The sequence below is a fragment of the Lithobates pipiens genome, unplaced genomic scaffold (genome assembly GCF_037356315.1).
Source record: "Lithobates pipiens isolate NorthernLeopardFrog02 unplaced genomic scaffold, aLitPip1_a1.2 Scaffold_22, whole genome shotgun sequence".
NCBI classification, from domain to species: Eukaryota; Metazoa; Chordata; class Amphibia; order Anura; family Ranidae; genus Lithobates; species Lithobates pipiens.
Genome location: NW_027507784.1, coordinates 5190016 through 5207526, shown reverse-complemented (window position 1 = coordinate 5207526; position 17511 = coordinate 5190016). Strand labels below are relative to the sequence as shown.

Genomic DNA, 17511 nt, shown 5'->3' with positions numbered 1-17511 from the left:
TTGGTCCTTAATAGAATGTCACCTGTTTCTTTGTACCAGGTGTCTGTTATAGACCATAGGGAAATGTATTAAATGTTGGATTTTTTATATATGTGGAGTATGAGTTAAATACATTTAGATATTTTTTTCAGTATATTTTTTGTTATTCTTAATTTTTGGCACCGTAAAAGTCCCTTACCTCCAAACTTTTTGTGCATATATCTTTCTTGGGATGTTGGTACTATCATTGTGTTTAAGTTGAACGGACCCCTGTCAGAGTATTTTCGTAAATTTCTCCAAAATTAGCTTTAGCTCAAAATAATTTCCGATATGGTATTATGGGTATTCCCCCAATAAGAGATCAAGGGGCGCTGCAGTAGGATTTGACAGGAATACACCATTCATGGTGAAAGCAATAAAGTTAGACCCAGAAGGACGACAGAAAGGGTCCTTAATATAATATCGATTGCACTTTGGTAAATGTATATTGCCCCAACAGACGGCCTTCCCCTTTTTTTTGAAGGGGGTTCTTAGTAAATTTAGGTTTTCGAGAAGGGAAATGAATATTAGCAGGAGACATTCAATTTGTTTTTGATCCAGTCTTGGATACCCAGCCTATGTCTTTAGAGTCTAAAGGGGGGCAACTCAGGGCGATTAAACATAAGATACATCGACGACGATTAGATGTATGGAGAATCTTGTATCCCAAAGGAATATATTTTACATACTATTAGACAAGAAGAACCGCGCAATCCCTAGAAATTAATAATAGGGTATACGCCCTTCACCCGAGAGACTAAAATGGAAAGCAATAGTGATTTGAAGTGCAATGTCCCCTATTGCACAAAAAAAAAAAAAACTCCTCGTATAATGCAAATAAAAACAACACATATAAAATAATATCACTTATTATATATATATAGTGAATCCCAAAATGTTTCGCATACACTGAAAGCACTCTTAAAAGTGCAAGTACAACAGTGTCACGAATTGCATGTGCAGTGAATCACAAAAATATTATACCACACTATACACTAAAGTGCAAAATATATTGTGCAAATGAACAAATCATAAACTAATCATATAAGATCTCAATGAGTCCTTTTGTTATAGTCCTTAGAGTAAGACCAGAAAAGTGAACTATAAAAAACACCACGTGTCACAGATAACTTCGGCTTCCTGATTCGTATTCCAACTCATAAACCATGCTGAGGTGCACCACCACCAAAAAGATAAGATTGGCTCCTTACCAGACGTCCTAGTAAGTTACGCTTTAAGAGGTCAAGCCAGACCATACATGTGCCTTAGTCCTCCAGCAATGCTTCCATTCTCAGACCAGACCACAATTCGGAAATATTCCAATAAAAAGAGCGAATGGTCCACCACAGAAAGGAAAAAAAGCGCTCCAAATAGTGTAATATCATTTATTAAAATTTAATGAAAAAAGAAATACACTTACAAGGTTACTGTAAGAGAAGGCATATCATAGTGGGAAGCGTCGGCCGAGCGCAATTCTCCACAATTGTATCCTTATTCCGGTTAATGTTGAGAGGCAAAAAAGTAGCGTGTCACACCACCCTACGCGTTTCGTGATATATCACGTCGTCTCGGGGTCACAAGTACGCTCCTCATATTCAAGATTTGGTCACATTCTTCTAGACCATCAGCTTTTAGAAGGACTGTTAAAAGTAGAAAAGAAACCAATAACGTTGTGAGATCACGTTCCAGTATTGGATGTCCTTGATGTGAAGGATCCCTTAATCTGGAGGCTAGATGAGTGTCTTCTACATGGCCCTAGAGTGGCCAAAGATCTAGAGTTAGACTTGGATCTCTTTTTTTAAGGAGAATGGTGCAGAAAATATATCTCCAGTTGTACTTTGGGAAGCACATAAGGCTTATATGAGAGGGAAATTAATAGCGGAGGGGGTCAAACGGAAGAACTCATGTAGAGCCCAGTTGCAGTTCCTTCTTAAGGAAATCCAAGGAGTGGAGAAAATACATAAAGAAACAAATAAAGATCAAACTGTGGTGAGACTAGCAGAAAAATAGAGATAGAAATAGAGCTTCCTTTTGATGGTATTTAATCACCTCTGCGGTTTTTCATTTTTTGCTAAAAAGATGAAAAAAAGACAGAAAATTTTGGGAAAAAAAGTTTTCCTGTCAGAAAATGTTGTAAATAAGTAATTTTTCTCCTTCACTGTTGGGCACTGATGAGGCGGCACTGATGGGCACTGACAGATGGCAGCACTTATGAGCATTGTTAGGGGGTAATAATGGACACTGATAAGTGGCGCCTATGAGCAATGATAGGTGGCACGGATAGGCGGCGCTGATGGTCAGCACTGATGGGCACTGATGGGTGGCACTGAAGAGGCACTAATATGCAGCACTGATATTGGGCACTGATGGGGTGACATTGATAAGGAGGTACTAATATGCAGCACTGATGGGTACTGATAGATGGCACTGATATGCCGCACTTATGAGCACTGTTAGGGGGCACTAATGAGCAATGATAGGTAGCATGGATAGGCGGCGCTGATGGTCAGCACTGATGGGCACTGATGGATGGCACTGAAGAGGCACTAATATGCAGCACTGATGATGGGCACTGATAGGGTGACATTGATGAGGAGGCACTAATATGTAGCACTGATGGGTACTGATAGATGGCACTGATATGCTGCACTTATGAGCACTGTTAGGAGGCACTGATGGGCATGCATTGGCATCACAGATGGGCACAGAGTGGCATCAATAATGGGCACTGATGGGGCTGCACTGAAATCAGGGCACTGATTTGTTCTCCTCTTCCCATACTCTGTAAGTGTGAGGTCAGGAGAGCTGATAAACTGCATCTCCTTGTTTACATGTGATCATCTGGGATTGGACATGGCTGATCACATGGGTAAAGAGCCGCAGATGAGGCTGTTTACTGAGATCGGTAACGCCACATCCCAGGGACACAGCACACCCGGGATCGTCACGGCACATGCTTCCACGGGCATGCGATCATGGTGAGACTGAGCGATGTCATATGATGTTGGCACAAAACAAGAGGTGATCCCGCCCGCCATCATTTGTCCATATGGCAGGTCGGAGGTGGACAAAGGCCAATTTTGTTGAAATTTTAGTGAAGATACAATTATTGTTTTTGCCATAAAATTACATTTGGGAAAAATCTGACGATGATGGTCCGTGGAGGAAAATGTTTCATCAGTTTTTGATCTAATAGAATATAAGAGGAAGCTGTACTTCTCTGCAGACTAGATGATTTTTTTTTTTTTTTTGCATACACAGAAGAATTTAAAAAAAAAATCAACATTTTCAGATTCATTGGGTTTCCAAACCAATTCACTCATTCTATAGTACCATATGTAGTGCCGGCTACTGATGAGCACGCGCTATGTGTTTTTTCCAATTCCTAAAATCACAGTTGGGTTTTAAGGTTAATTATGCCAAATTGTGATTTCAGTGCCAGTCTAGCTGGATTGCACTGGGTTCTCCTTGCCCACAGGTGTCGCTGTCACCACTGGCAAGTGTGAGAAAGCAGTCTAGTTAGGCGTATTGAGTGTCATTCTTTCTCAGAACCAACCCAGTGGGTGTGTCATCCTGCTGTGTATTCTGGGAAAGGGTATTTAAGGTACTGACATCACGTGATTCTGGGTTCCGGTCCAGAAGATCTTTCTGTCTGTTTGGTCCTCCTGACCAGCCCCCATGGCCCTCATGGCCTGGGGTGCGGATCCATCCAATTCCGAGTCTCAGGGTTGGCTAACCCGAGGCAAAGTAAATGAGAGTAGGATTCAAAGGTGGTCCGGTGCCGTCTCATCTGTGGAGAGGCCCAGCAACTGGAGAAGCAACCAGGGGAGGAATCTTCGGGAGAAGGCCACGCTGAAGGCTGGCTTCTAAGAAGGAGCCTGGAGGCTCAGTTGAAGGACACTAAGTGAATCTACACTCATGCGGTATCGCCGGACCGGCTGCAAGATACTGGTACCATATGATAGCTCTCTAAATTTACCTACGTCCCTCAGTTACATTCAAGTCTGTGGCAGAGACTTTGTTCTACTTAAACACTCTATCGGCTGCTAGGCCTGGTGAGAGGAGGTCTATCCGGTAGCTGTGAGAATCCAGTTGTGAACGGTAATTCTCTGGATTTCTATAGTGAGAGACTTCCTATCTTTTGCAGTTCCAAAAGTACCTGAACTTCCTACCCAACCCTCTACCCTTCATGGAGAGACTGTTTTGTCGACTTTTTCTCATATAAATATCCCAAAAGTGGCTTCAGTGTCAGTTTCTGCAATTCTTTGGGCCATCTACCTCGGGAAACCCCTAGACAATACGAGGTCAAGAAGGTAAGGGTAAGCCCAACAAAACCAGCAGCTCCTTTAGGGGTCAGTGCTACACATATTTCTTATTATGTCTTCCTAATATTATCCAATTTAGTGTATAAAGGTACCCCATAAGTTTTATTTGCCCTCATCAGTATCCTATGTTGTCTTTTTTTATGATTGTGCAGAAACATGTAAAGCGGACGAGGAATGGCAGCAGAGGGGAGATCAATTCAGATGTTTTTGCAAAGATCCATATAAAGTCACCGGTATGTATGCAAGAATTCGAGGAGTCACCCGATTTTTTGCAATATTTTACACTGTAGTTAAAGTCATCTAGCAATGCCAATAATATTAAGAAACCATTTAAAATTCAATCTCAGCCAGAACATTTTATTTTAGCTTTGAATAGACTCAGGAATAGCAAAAATGTCAGTTGGGTTTTGATTGTGTGACATCACTGGGGAGCAGAGATGAGAGAACTTCTGAAAAGTTTGAGCGGTTGTGGTTTAGCTGAAGTTTTAAAACATTTTCAACCAAGAAGTCTCATTGAATTCAACATTAATTCAAGCTGTCAAGTATAGATTGGCATATAAAAAGCCAACTTAGCAGAGGATGGTTTCAGTCCATCAACCTCTAGGTTATGGGCCCACCACGCTTCCGCTGCGTCACTCTGCTCCAGTAATTCAAAGCTGTCTTCAATAAGTTTGCATTACAGAGCAGTACACAATGCAAATGTGGCTGAATGGTTCAGGAAGTTCCTGGCAGTCCCACCAGGTAGTGTAACAATTATACTTAGATAAAGGGACCTGGTGGGATTGGAAGTGCGATCTGGTGGGACTGGCAGTCAAGATAAGGAAGAGTGGGACTGGTAGTCAATATGAGGAAGGGGGGACCTGGTGGGACTTTCAATCAGTCTTAGCCCCTGTACACACGGGTCGGAGATTTCCACAACCAAATCCGTCAGATTTTGTCCATCGGATCTTGTCCGAAACTGTTGCATACACACGGTCGGACAAAGTTGGCGAAAAATCCGATCTTTCAGAACGTGATGACGTAATTTTGTTACGATGGGACTACATTCAGGCTAGTAGCCAATAGCTTTGATGTAGGAATTTGATCTGAGCATGCGTGGCACTTGGTCTGATCAAAATTCTCTACACATGATCGGAGTATGTCCTATCGGACCAGTTGGTTGGAAAATATTTCCAACATGTTGGAAAATTGGGTCCGACGGATATTCCAACTGAATCAGTCAGATGCAGACCACACACAGTCGCATTATCCGACGACACGGTCCGATAGGACACATTCCGACGGATTCTCCGACCTCGTGTACAAGGGCTTAGGAAGGGTGGAACTTTATGGGACTGGCATGGGACTGGCAGTCAAGATAGGCAACAGGGCAGGTCAGAGGAACTGGCAGTCAGTCTAAAGAACAATGTAATCTGGTGGAACTGGCAATTAATATGTGAAAGGGTGAAACCTGGTGGGACTGGCAATTAATATAGGAAAGATAGAACCTGGTGGGACTTATGGCCAATCTAAGTGCAATATGGTGGGACTGGCTGTTAATCTAAGGGTAGGTGGAACCTAGTAGGACTATTAGTCAAGTAAGATTGGTGGTAGAAAAAGGAAACTCCTTTTTTATTCTTAGTGATGGAGTTAGAATATCCAAGGGGATCCAGTGATTTGTTTGCTTAAGTTTGTCGGAATAGATCTGAGGCAAAGATATTTGTAGAAGTCTGATTTTGGAAGGTTGTATGATGTTTGAAGTTCATAGAATGGGCGTATTGTGGAAGAGTTCATTAGCAGGTTGAATGTAGATAGGCCAGCAGATACCCAGTTGGATAAGGAAAGGTCGTGAGCTAGAAGATCCAATGATGTTATTGGGAGAGAACGGAAGTCCGCTGAGTATCATTTCAGGGTACTTCTCCATAAAGTTCCCCAGGTAGAAAAGGCTGCCCTAATTGTAATATAGGGGGATACAGATGGGTTGAGCGCCCAGAAGGATGGCACCTAAGGTGCTTTTGCAGAGGTGATCCTAAAAGATGATGTTCAATAGAGGTCCAGAGATGGTCCTTATATGTGGACTTGAGTTGGTCTGAAATCTCTGCTTGGTGATAACGCTTTGAGATTAGGGATTCCCATTCCCACAGCTACTTTAGGCCTGAAGAGAAATTAGGTTTTGAATCTTGGTCTCCTGCCACCACAGATGAAAAGGTGTAAGGTAGTTTCTGTAGATAGGATGCTGGCGGTGGTATCGGGAGCGTTCTGAAAAGGTGAAGTATGGTAGGGAGAATAGACATTTTGACCACGGCAGCTCTTCTCGCCCAAGATAAGGGAGCTTTCTGAAAGGCTTCAGTTGGTTGTTTTATGGGCACAAATAATATTTACATACACGTACCCAGCACTCGATGGGCATGTTATAAATTGTTTTTAATTATTTTTGTTTATTTTGTAAAAATCTTTTTTTTTTTCTATTTTCTTTATTACTTTAAAAAGTGTGCCAACAAACCCTCTATGTGACTAATGGCAGGTGACCTTTGTATGCCCTCCAATGCCCCTGGCCTCCAATGCCCCTGGCCTCCAATGCAGCTATTCCGGCACAGATCTTGCTGGAATGGCTGCATTCTCGGTTACATTTTTACATTGTAGTGACATCATACAAGTCTCTTCTGAGGTCATTAATCACAGAGATAACACATGTTTCCCAATGTCCTCATGCTTACTGAGAGGAGGCTGGTTCCTGAGATTCTGGGGTCCCCTGTGGAATGGGAAGGCCTGGGAAACACTGCGGGAGCCCCTGGTTCAATTGTTTTACGACTTGTTGACATGTAATGTCTCTTATATACACTATATTACCAAAAGTATTGGGACGCCTGCCTTTACACACACACATGAACTTTAATGGTATCCCAGTCTTAGTCCGGAGGGTTCAATATTGATTTGGTCCACCCTTTGCAGCTATAACAGCCTCAACTCTTCTGGGAAGGCCGTCCACAAGGTTTAGGAGTGTGTCTATGGGAATGTTTGATCATTCTTCCAGAAGAGCATTTGTGAGCTCAGGCACTGATGTTGGACGAGAAAGCCTAGTTTGCAGTCTCCACTCTAATTCATTCCAAAGGTGTTCTATCGGGTTGAGGTTAGGACTCTGTGCAGTTCAGTCAAATTCCTCCACCCAAAACTCACTCATCCTTGTCTTTATGGACCTTGCTTTGTGCACTGGTCCAACTCTTTTTGTGGAGGGGGATTATGGTGTTGGGGGAGGGGGGATTATGGTGTTGGGGGGGGGATTATGGTGTGGGGGGGGTTGTTTTTCAGGGGTTGGGCTTGGCCCCTTAGTTTCAGTGAAGGGAACTCTTAAGGCATCAGCATGCCAAGACATTTTGGACAATTTCATGCTCCCAACTTTGTGAGAACAGTTTGGGGACGGTCCCTTCCTGTTCCAACATGACTGAGCACCAGTGCACAAAGCAAGGTCCATAAAGACATTGGTATCAAGCTCACAGCTGCAGAATGTGGCAATGTAATTTTTAGATTATACAAAGGGGTCCCTGAAAGATAATACATTATATTTTTGTTCCATTTAAAGCTTTGTCACAGGTTGTTCCAGACCTGACCTGCGGACTGAGCGAGATGAGAGCCACCTTCCATAAATGTCAGTTTAATGATCTGAACATTTACTTCAATCAGAGTCACGTCAAGAATTACGTCTACTACATCTTCCAGGATGACCCCGTCACAAATACCTTCAAAATCCGGGCCCCCCTAGAACTCATCCAATCTGGAGGCCTGTCCTATGTAAGTTTTCTCTAATGCTGCTCTTATTATTATTATTATTATTTTTGTATGGTTACCCCTCCCCCCGAGGCTGGATTCACACCTATATGAGTTGTAGCCACCACACTCAATGTTAATGTCCCCACAATGTCCCCACCCCCTTTCCTGACCGGCCGGGCTGCGTGCTCAGATAAGGGTCTGGTATGGATTTTGGGGGGGACCTCCACGCCGTTTTTTCGGTGTAGGGGGTTCCCCTTAAAATCCATATCAGACCCAAGGGGGGGGGACCCATGCCGTTTTTTTATTTAAAATTTAGCGTGCAGTTCCCCCTCATAATTCATACCAAACACAGTGCCTGGTATTGGCAGGGATCCAAGTCGGATCCCCGAACCAGTGTGAACCCAGCCTCAATGTCAGCAATGCTTGTCACTCATAAAACTATTTTTTCCTTTCCGGATGAGCGAGCCAGTTCGGCGCTGGTTCCCGCAATGGGGCTCACAAGGTGTCAATCTCACCGATAAAAATGGTGAGATTGACACAATATCGCAGTCTGGGAGGGAGGCAAACCCTCCCTCCCAGAGAGCTGATTATTCTGTCACCTGGCCTGATCCAGAATGGAAATATTTTAGGACACTTCCACCACATGTACAGCAGGGATCCTTGTTCTCCACATTGTCTCCAACAAAATGGGGAGTAGGAGGGAGAGAACCTGAATATGCCTGTTGGAGTGTAGTACCAACGGTGGACAAGTTTTAGTTGGGGTTCTCAGTGTGTAGTACATCTTGAATGTTTAAGTACATTGTTGGTGGCGTTGGGCCATTGTAGAATACGGAAGGTTTGAGAGAGGTCTTTTTCGACGTCATAGAATGAGATTTTTGCTTTGAAGAGGGAGACAGGAACCTTTGGTAAAATTATGATATTCCTTTTTGATTAGTGGAGTAGTCATGGATAAAGGATAGGAGATCCGGTGTAATTTTGATCTGTTCCTTGCGGATAAAGTGAATTACGTGTCTGATACATAAGTACTTGTAGAAGTCTTTGTTTGGCAGGTTGAAACGCAATTGTAAATCTGAGTAAGAATGTAGTGTCGCTCCTTCGTAAAGGTGTCCGATGGTAGAGATTCCTGATTCCGTCCAACTGCTGAGAGAGGGGTCATTAGTGAAAATTATGAGGGAGCACAGAGGAAGAGTAGAGGTGGTCTGGCAAGGTTGTGAGGATCCACTGAAATGCCAGGATTTTGCTGCGGCTATCATGGTAAGGTATTTGGACAGGGGGGATGGAAGTCCCAATGACAGTGCTCCTAACAGACCTTTTAGCGGGTGACACAGTATTGTTTGTTCGATGTGTACCCATTGTCGGGAAGTGGGTGCCACCATGCTTTAACTTGGTCCAGGATGACTGCATGGTAATAGAATTTTAAGTTAGACACTTCCATCCCAGTTGCTGATTTAGGTCTGTATAAGATCTTATTCCTGAAGCGAGGTTGTTGTTTTTCCCAGATAAAGAGGTTCAAAGTAGATTGCAGACTCTGAATGAAGATAAGATATGGTAAGTGGCATTGGCAGTGTTCTGAAGTAGTATAGTATAGTTGGTAATATTGACATCTTCATAACTGATGATCTACCCGCTCAAGAGACTTGCAATTTCAGAGAACGAACTTTTTTGTTTCCGTACGTTGCTTAGAAGAGACTCATAATTGGCTTTGAAGAGTGAGGAGCTGGGGGAAGTTATTTTAACTCCAAAATACTGTATACATTAATGTTGGGCCCAGGAGAATTCAGAGGACGCTGTTATCTGGTCGTTCAATTTGTTAGGAAGTGGTATAGGGAGCATTTGTGATTTGGAGATGTTCACCTTATACAGAGAAAGATGACCAAATTCTTGTAAAAGTGTGGTTACTGCTGGGAGGGAAGTTGTGGGGTTTGTTAGTGAAAGGATCAAATCATCTGTATATAGACCTATTTTGTAGTCTACAAAACCGATTGTCATGCCTGAGATATTTGGATGGTTTATAATAGCTTGGGGCGAGTGGTTCCATGACCATAGCAAACATTATTAGTGATAGGGGACAGCTTTGTATAATTCTGTTAGTGATATGAAAAGCCTGTGATAAGGTGCCAGGTGTGTATACGTTTCAACTGGGGGAGGAGTAGAAGGCAGAGATGGCTGAGTTAAAGTGGAAGTAAACCCATGGATTTAAACAGTTAAAAAAAAAGACATGCCGGGAATGCTAACTGCACATTGGCTGTGCTCTCAGCCAAACTATCAAACCACCCAATGGCTGGTGTCATAACGAATCACATGTGCAGCACCATAGCAGTTGAGGATTAAACAGAGGCAAAGATGGCAGCTTCCTTGGCTGAAAACGATAGGGGAGTTTACTTCCACTTTAATAAACCCTGTGAGGCCAAAGGTATGTAGTACTTCCCTGAGATAAAGCCAGTGAACCCGGTCAAATGCCTTCTCCGGATCCAGGGAGAGGAGCAGAGAAGATGATGGGACTCAGCCCATTGAAGCAGGTTTACAATGCGTCTGGTGCCATCAGATAGCTGGCGCCCTTTCACCAAGCCCACCTGATCTAGGTGAATTAGTAGAGGGATAATGTTTTGTAGTCTAGCGGCAATGATTTTTCCATACATTTTTATGGCCAGGTTAAGGAGAGAGATGGGACGGAAGTTGGCTGGAAGGTGAGGGGGTTTTCCTGGTTTTGGTACGGTGATTATTAATGCCCCCAAGGCTTCGTTAAGGAATGTGGCTCCTTGTGCTGCCGCTTTGTATACATTTTGTAGGTGCGAGGCTAGGATTGAACTGATTTTCTTATGGTACTCATTGCCAAGGCCATCTGCGCCTGAAGCTTTATGCATGGGCAAATTGGAGATCGTCTTGGTAATCTCTTGTATTGAGAACTGGGCAAATAAATCAGTGAGATATTCTTAGGATATTTTTGGAAGGTGTAATGAGGAGAGAAAGGTTTGGATTTGAATGGCTGAGGTAGGTCTTAAATAGAATTTAGATTGTAGAGTTCATTCTAGTATTCTGCAAACCTGTTTGCTATGTGTAGCAGGCTAGTGAGTCTTTTCTCTCATTTTTCTAGTAGGAAGTCTATTCTGCGTTTGCTGGACTTGAGTTGAATCTGGTTTGAGAGGTATGTGCCTATATTGTTGCTTGCCGAATAAAAATGTAATTTGAGGCATTTTAAGAGAATGTCATATTGTGAGATAAAGCATTGAGAGAGTTGATGGCGAAGGTCTTTCAATTGTTTATTTGGGAAGTATTTAGGTTTGTTCTGGGATTCCCAGATGGAATTAGTAAGATCAGTGCTAATATGCGTCCTCTTACGCTTCTCCTTTGCTCCTCGTTTCATGAAGACGCCTCTCATGTAGACCGTGTGGGCTGCCCATAGGGTATGTGCATTGTCCACAAAGTTAAAAGACAGGTGTCTTTGATTGTGATCATCACAACTTTGGTTTTTGTGTCGGAGTTTTCAAAGAGGCAGTGAGAAAATTTGTGATGGGCAATTTTAGGGGGGGTTAAGCATAGATAAGTGAGTTTCCTGAGCACCAAATATATAAAATTTCTGTGAAAAGGCTTCCCTCCATAACATTGATCTTTTGTATGGGCTGTTTAAACCCTTAACATTTAAAGAGGCAATTTTTAATGACATCTTTACTTTTTGGAAGCCTTGCGTGGATTGGGAAGGAGTGGTCAAATAGGGTATATCCTGGGGTTAGTTATGCTGCTACTTTAATATGCCACAGCCTATCTGTAGAAGAGCTTACCAGTGAAAGCTGCTATGTAACAACAGCTACAATAAACATTTGTAAAAAAAAAAAAGCATAAAATAAAACGTAAAGGTTATAAACACAATATTGTATGAACACATAGTAGAACAGATCAAACCTAACTGTAAAACTCAGACCTAATGTCTGTCAAACTGCGAAATTCAGGTGGACTACTAACGTGTGAGGGTACGTGAACAACAGAAAGTCCGGTCATGAGGAAACACCATGTTAGGAATTGCCTATACATGCTTTGAAAGCCCTTGTATGCTTAGCTTCTTATCCTGACCAAAGGGCCCGCTTTCCCAGCCTGGGAGAGTAAATTTGAAGATTTGGAATGATGGTGATGCGGATATGGAGTGAGGGGTGGTGGGATACCCCATTGTTGTGGCAGCTTTTTGTATTCCGCAAGTGATTGGAGAACATACTGTATTTGTGCCCCTGATGAGTGATTTGAAGTGTGCCAGGGAAGAGACATTTATTGTGTCTAAGAGCCTCCGTGATGGGGGGAAATTGTCTCTGCCTTGCGAGAGTTGCCGCTGCGCTGAGAAGTCAGCCTAAATTAAAATGTGAGAGAATGTGAGAGAAGGGTTACAAAAGCTTGCCTGCCTTGTGAGCTGCCACCATAGCTCTGTCTTTAACGTGGAAGAAATTAATTCTTGCCAGAATATCCCGTGGGACTGTATCTGGAAGTGAGCTTGGTTTGGTGATTCTGTGGGCTCTGTCTATGACCAGATCTCAAGGATGTTCCATCGGGAGTAAGGTTTTAGGCAGTTCTAGGAGATATGGAACAATCTCAGGAGGAGAATTCAGGAATACCACTAAACTTGAGATTATTTCTCTGAGACCGATCTTCCAGATCTGCAATTTTATTTTTCATCCACTGGATGTCAGCATTGTGCTCCTGATAACAGTCCACTAAATCATTATGTGCTGTTACAGAGTCTCTTAGCTTAGTTTCCATGTTATCAACCCTCTCCTCAATTTGATCTACCTTTACTTGTAGATTGGTGATGTTTTAACATAGATCTACATGGGAATCCTGTTTTGAGGACATGAAAATTTATTTAAGTGTGTGTTCTGATACTGGTTGTTCAGTGGCAGGGAAGAAGGACAGTGTGTCCTGAGGCTCCTCTCCTAAGTCACAGTTCTCCATAAAAGAGTTGTATTTTTTTACTCATGTGCCCTTCTGTGTCTTTCTCTCCCCCTGTTCCATGTCCTGGATCTCTGTGTCTGATGTGCCGGAGAGTGATGCTGTGTCTGTGTGAGGGAGAGAGGTGCATCCATGCAGCTTCCAGCGGCCATCTTGGGTGTCCTCTCTGCCAGTCCCAGGAAAGAAGCCTGTCAGTTTTTTAGGCTGCTGAGCATCGTAGGAGTGGCAGGAGAGACCTCCTCTTGTTATCCTGACAAGGCTGTGTCAGGCTGTGTCAGGCTGTGTCAGGCGCTCGATCGTGCAGGCTGAGGCTGTTATTTAGCTGCTGATGGAGCTTTCCTCTGCCGGAGCTCTGGGATCAAGCGGCCATAATCCTGAGAGGCCAGACCATGCCCCCCCCAGAACTGGCCCTTTGAGGACAACCATAATGCCGATGTGGCCCACAATGAAAATGAGGTCGACACCCTGGGTCTAGAGTATTTATTTATTCATTTATTGAACAGTGGAACAATTTTGTGTCCAAAATGTATTCCATGACTACCTTAAAACTCCATCCCCCGTGCCATGGACAAGGTTATAGTCCTTCTGTAGTTGATGAACATTTTATGCATCTCTCCCTGTACATAATTTTCTTCAGTATATTTCATTGTATTTTGATGTGTTGGTTGTTTTACTAGATGTGTCTTTTCTGTATGCAGAACTCACCTCCCGCCCCTGATGAAGAAAGCATTTTGAAACGCGTTGGGCTATTCCCATACAAGAACTTAGAAAGTTCTTTATTGTAACTTCCATGTTTTCATGGTATATGGGAATATGGGATTATAGTTGAATATATTGAGATGATGGAAAGGTATAAGCCGGTAGGGGCCCAGCTGCAGGAGAGGTGCGAGGGCCAAATGAAATAGCTTGGTGGGCCTGATGTTAAAAATTAAATTCCATGATTCTATTCTATGCAGTCAGTTGAAGTTCCATGGAGTTTGTTTGGAGTTTGTGTGGCATTTGTATGGGAGTTGGTGTGTGTGTGTGATGGGAGGGGTGGAAATAGATCCTGGCACTATCTACTTTTTAATTTTTATTATTATTTTTTGTTTCTATAAAGAAAACAAATGATACCCACGCCACGTACACGGCCAATTTCATCATTGTTGTGGATCAACTCGGTGCAATAATCACCAGGAACAACACCCTGAATATCACCCTGCAGTGTGCCTATGAGTTGGATATGATAGCCAGCCTGCAGAAGACTCTGCATCCTATCATCAGGTACAAGAAAAACAAAAACAAATGTGAGTCTAAGGATAATGACAAATGTCTAAAGACTGACTGCTTAGTAATTTGTCTCCTGGGTGGATTCACATGAGGAGCTCCTTCAAATCTGACCGACCCAACCAAGATTATCATAGACGATTATCCAGAGATAGAGGAGACACTGGAACTCCAACAAACTTACAACAGACCTACATTTGCATTTGCTCTGTGTGAATCGGATAAAAACAAATGTTCTCAGAACTCCGGGATCAGCAAAAATCCCCCATTAGTATATCCCCCCACACACACACACACACACAACACACACAACACACACACACACACACACACACATCACACACACACACACACAAAACGCACACAACACTAAACAGTTATTACATTTGAGAAATTCCTTACCATTGAAGAGAAAAGTCAACTGAATTTTCAGGAAGTCAGCTCTGTAATTCAAAAAATGCATCATGTATTCTGCCAATGGGGAAGTGTTACACCGCGGATTACATCATATCCTCCCCTCTCTTTAAACCTTAATTCAACTACATTTCCCAACATGCTTTGGGAATTGGAGTGAATGTGGGCTGGTACACTAGGCCTGTACATCTTAAATGTGAACAAGCCCACTTCAACATAAATTATAGTTCCCATCAGTGCAGCCTCATCAGTGCAGAATATCAGTGCAGTTTTATCAGTGCCCATCAGTGCAGCCTCCTCAGTGCCACCTTAGTTTTTCCTCATCAGTGCCCATAAGTACAGCCTCATCAGTCTCCATCAGTGCAGCCTCATCACTGACCATCAGGGCAGCCTCATCAGTGCCACCTTAGTGCTGACTCATCAGTGCCCACAAGTGCAGCCTCATCAGTGACCATCATTGTAGCCTCATCAGTGCCACGTTATGCCCTGTACACACGGTTGGACATTCCGACCACAAAATCCGCCAGATTTTTTCCGACAAATTTTGGCCGAAACTTGCGTTGCATACACACTGTCGCACAAACTTGTCAGGAAATCTAATCGTTCTGAACGAGGTGACGTCAATCACGTATGTCGGGACTATAAATGGGCCAGTAGCCAATAGATGTGTGCCCATCAGTGCCCATAAGTGTGGTTTCATCTGTGCCCACCAGTGTGGTCTCATCTGTGCCCATCAGTGTCCATAAGTGTGGTCTCATCTGTGCACACCAGTACAGTCTCATCTGTGCCCACTAGTACGGTCTCATCTGACAGATCTTGTATCTTGTGAAACACCGCTCGGTCCAGGAGGCGGGACGTTACGGCTAGTGGTGTTTTACATACAAGATTTGTCACAGCTGGAGATCTCCACTCTGTCACCCGGCTGATGTCTGTTAACGATCCAGCTCTGCACTGCAAGATGGCAGGCTTGTAGGGAGGAGGAAGGAGGAGCGGAAACCACCTCCATGGGTGGCACAGACTGGGGTCTATGAGACCTCCTCCAACCTCTACAGCAAGCAGGGACGGAAGTACAAGTCCCAGCTTGCTTTTAGAGAACTACTGGTGGTAGGTGCCAAGATAGCTGGCTGGGGGTTCAGGAGGAATAGCAGCCACCAGCGGTCTTGTGAACAGGAAATCACCGGAGATTAACAGCTTTTCTGAAAAATCATCAGGCTAACACAGAGGAACTACAGAGCTCAGAAGAAGATGGGTGGCATAGCTGGAAAAGGTAGGAGATCAGCAACAAGGACATGGAAAAAAGTTTATTTTCGGAGTTCTGCTTTAAGGTATTTTCTCTACTGAATCAATGTTCTTTTATTATGGGCAGTAGTAATACATCGATCAGCTATAACTTCATGACCTACCTAAAATTTGAGTTAAAAATTTTGCTATGAAAATATCTCTGACCCGTCGATACATGGACTCCACTAGACCTCTGAAGATATGCTGTGGTATCTGGCACCAAGCCATCAGTAGCAGATCCTTAAGCAAAAACAAGTCCTGTAAGTTTGGAGGTTTGGCCTCCATGGATCAGCCTTGTTTTTCCAGCACTTCCCACAGATGCTCGATTGGGTTGAAATCTGAAGAATTTGGAGGCCAATGCCTCAAATATTTTGTTGTGTCCTCAAACCAATCTTGAACCATTGTTGCAATGTGGCAGGGTACATTATTCTGCTAAAAGAGGCCACTGACATCAGAGAACATCGTTTTCATAAAGGGGTGTGCTTGGTCACCAACAATGCTTAGGTAGCAGTTACGTGTTAAGTAATGTCCACATGAATGGCAGGAGGCAAGGTTTCCCAGCATAACATTGCCAGTTCCCCATAGTTCTCTCTAGTTCCTCTCCAGTGCTCTCCAGGCCCCCCAGTGCTCTCTGGCTCCCCCAGTGCCTTTCAGCTCCCCCCGTACTCTACACCCCCAATGCTCTCCAGTTCTGGGGGCAGTGCTCTCCAACTCCCCTAGTGCTCTCCAGTTCCCCACAGTTCTCTCTAGTTCCTCCCCAGTGCTCTCCATGCCCCCCAGTGCTCTCTGGTTCCTCCAGTGCTCTCTGGCTCTCCCAGTGCCTTTCTGCTCCCCCCGTGCTCTTCACCCCCAATGCTTTCCAGTTCCCCCCCAATGCTCTCCAACTCCCCCAGTGCAATCCGGTTCTCCACAATTCTCTCTAGTTCCTCCCCAGTGCTCTCCAAGCCCCTCAGTGCTCTCTGGTACCTCCAGTGCTCTCTGGCTCCATCTATGCCTTTCAGCTCCCCCCGTGCTCTCCCCCTCCATGCTCTTCACCCCCAATGCTCTCCAGTTTTAAAAAAAAATACAAAAAGTGCACTGTGTTCGGACGCTGGACACAGTGCCCTTATGGGAAGTGCCACGTTTATGCAATCACGAGATTGCAGACATGGCACTGCATTTGTGGCGTTTTCTGAAGCGCCGAGTAGCTTCCACCCAGCCATAGTAATATATACTTCAGATTTGATTGACATCTGACCTCAGTTAGATGTCACTTTCTGCCTCTCTCTCCCATTGCGCCCGGGAGAGGAACCAGGAAGTATGCTGCTCCATCAGCACTGCTACTGGAAGGAGACACTGCAGGAGAGGACAACAGCAAGGTAAGTACCGCTGGGGGGGTTTGAAGTGACAGATGCTGCAGGCTGCATTTGGGGGGGAGAAGCTGATTTTAATGGGACACAGGCAGGCTGCGTTTGGGGGGGGGGGGCACAGGCTGCATTTAATGGGGCACAGGCAGGCTGCATTTAGGAGGAGGGGACACAGGCTGCAT

General features: G+C 44.0%; 1 protein-coding gene across 1 annotated transcript in view; it reads left to right on the top strand.

Annotated features, from left to right (window-relative positions):
- The window catches only part of LOC143925260 (uromodulin-like), a 39246-nt gene that overhangs the window by 20157 nt on the left and 1578 nt on the right, over positions 1 to 17511 (top strand). Inside the window, exons 4-6 of the mRNA XM_077449851.1 lie at positions 4496 to 4576; positions 7903 to 8111; positions 14122 to 14285. Coding sequence (XP_077305977.1) covers positions 4496 to 4576; positions 7903 to 8111; positions 14122 to 14285 — 454 coding nt within the window. The remainder of the gene's footprint in view (positions 1 to 4495; positions 4577 to 7902; positions 8112 to 14121; positions 14286 to 17511) is intronic.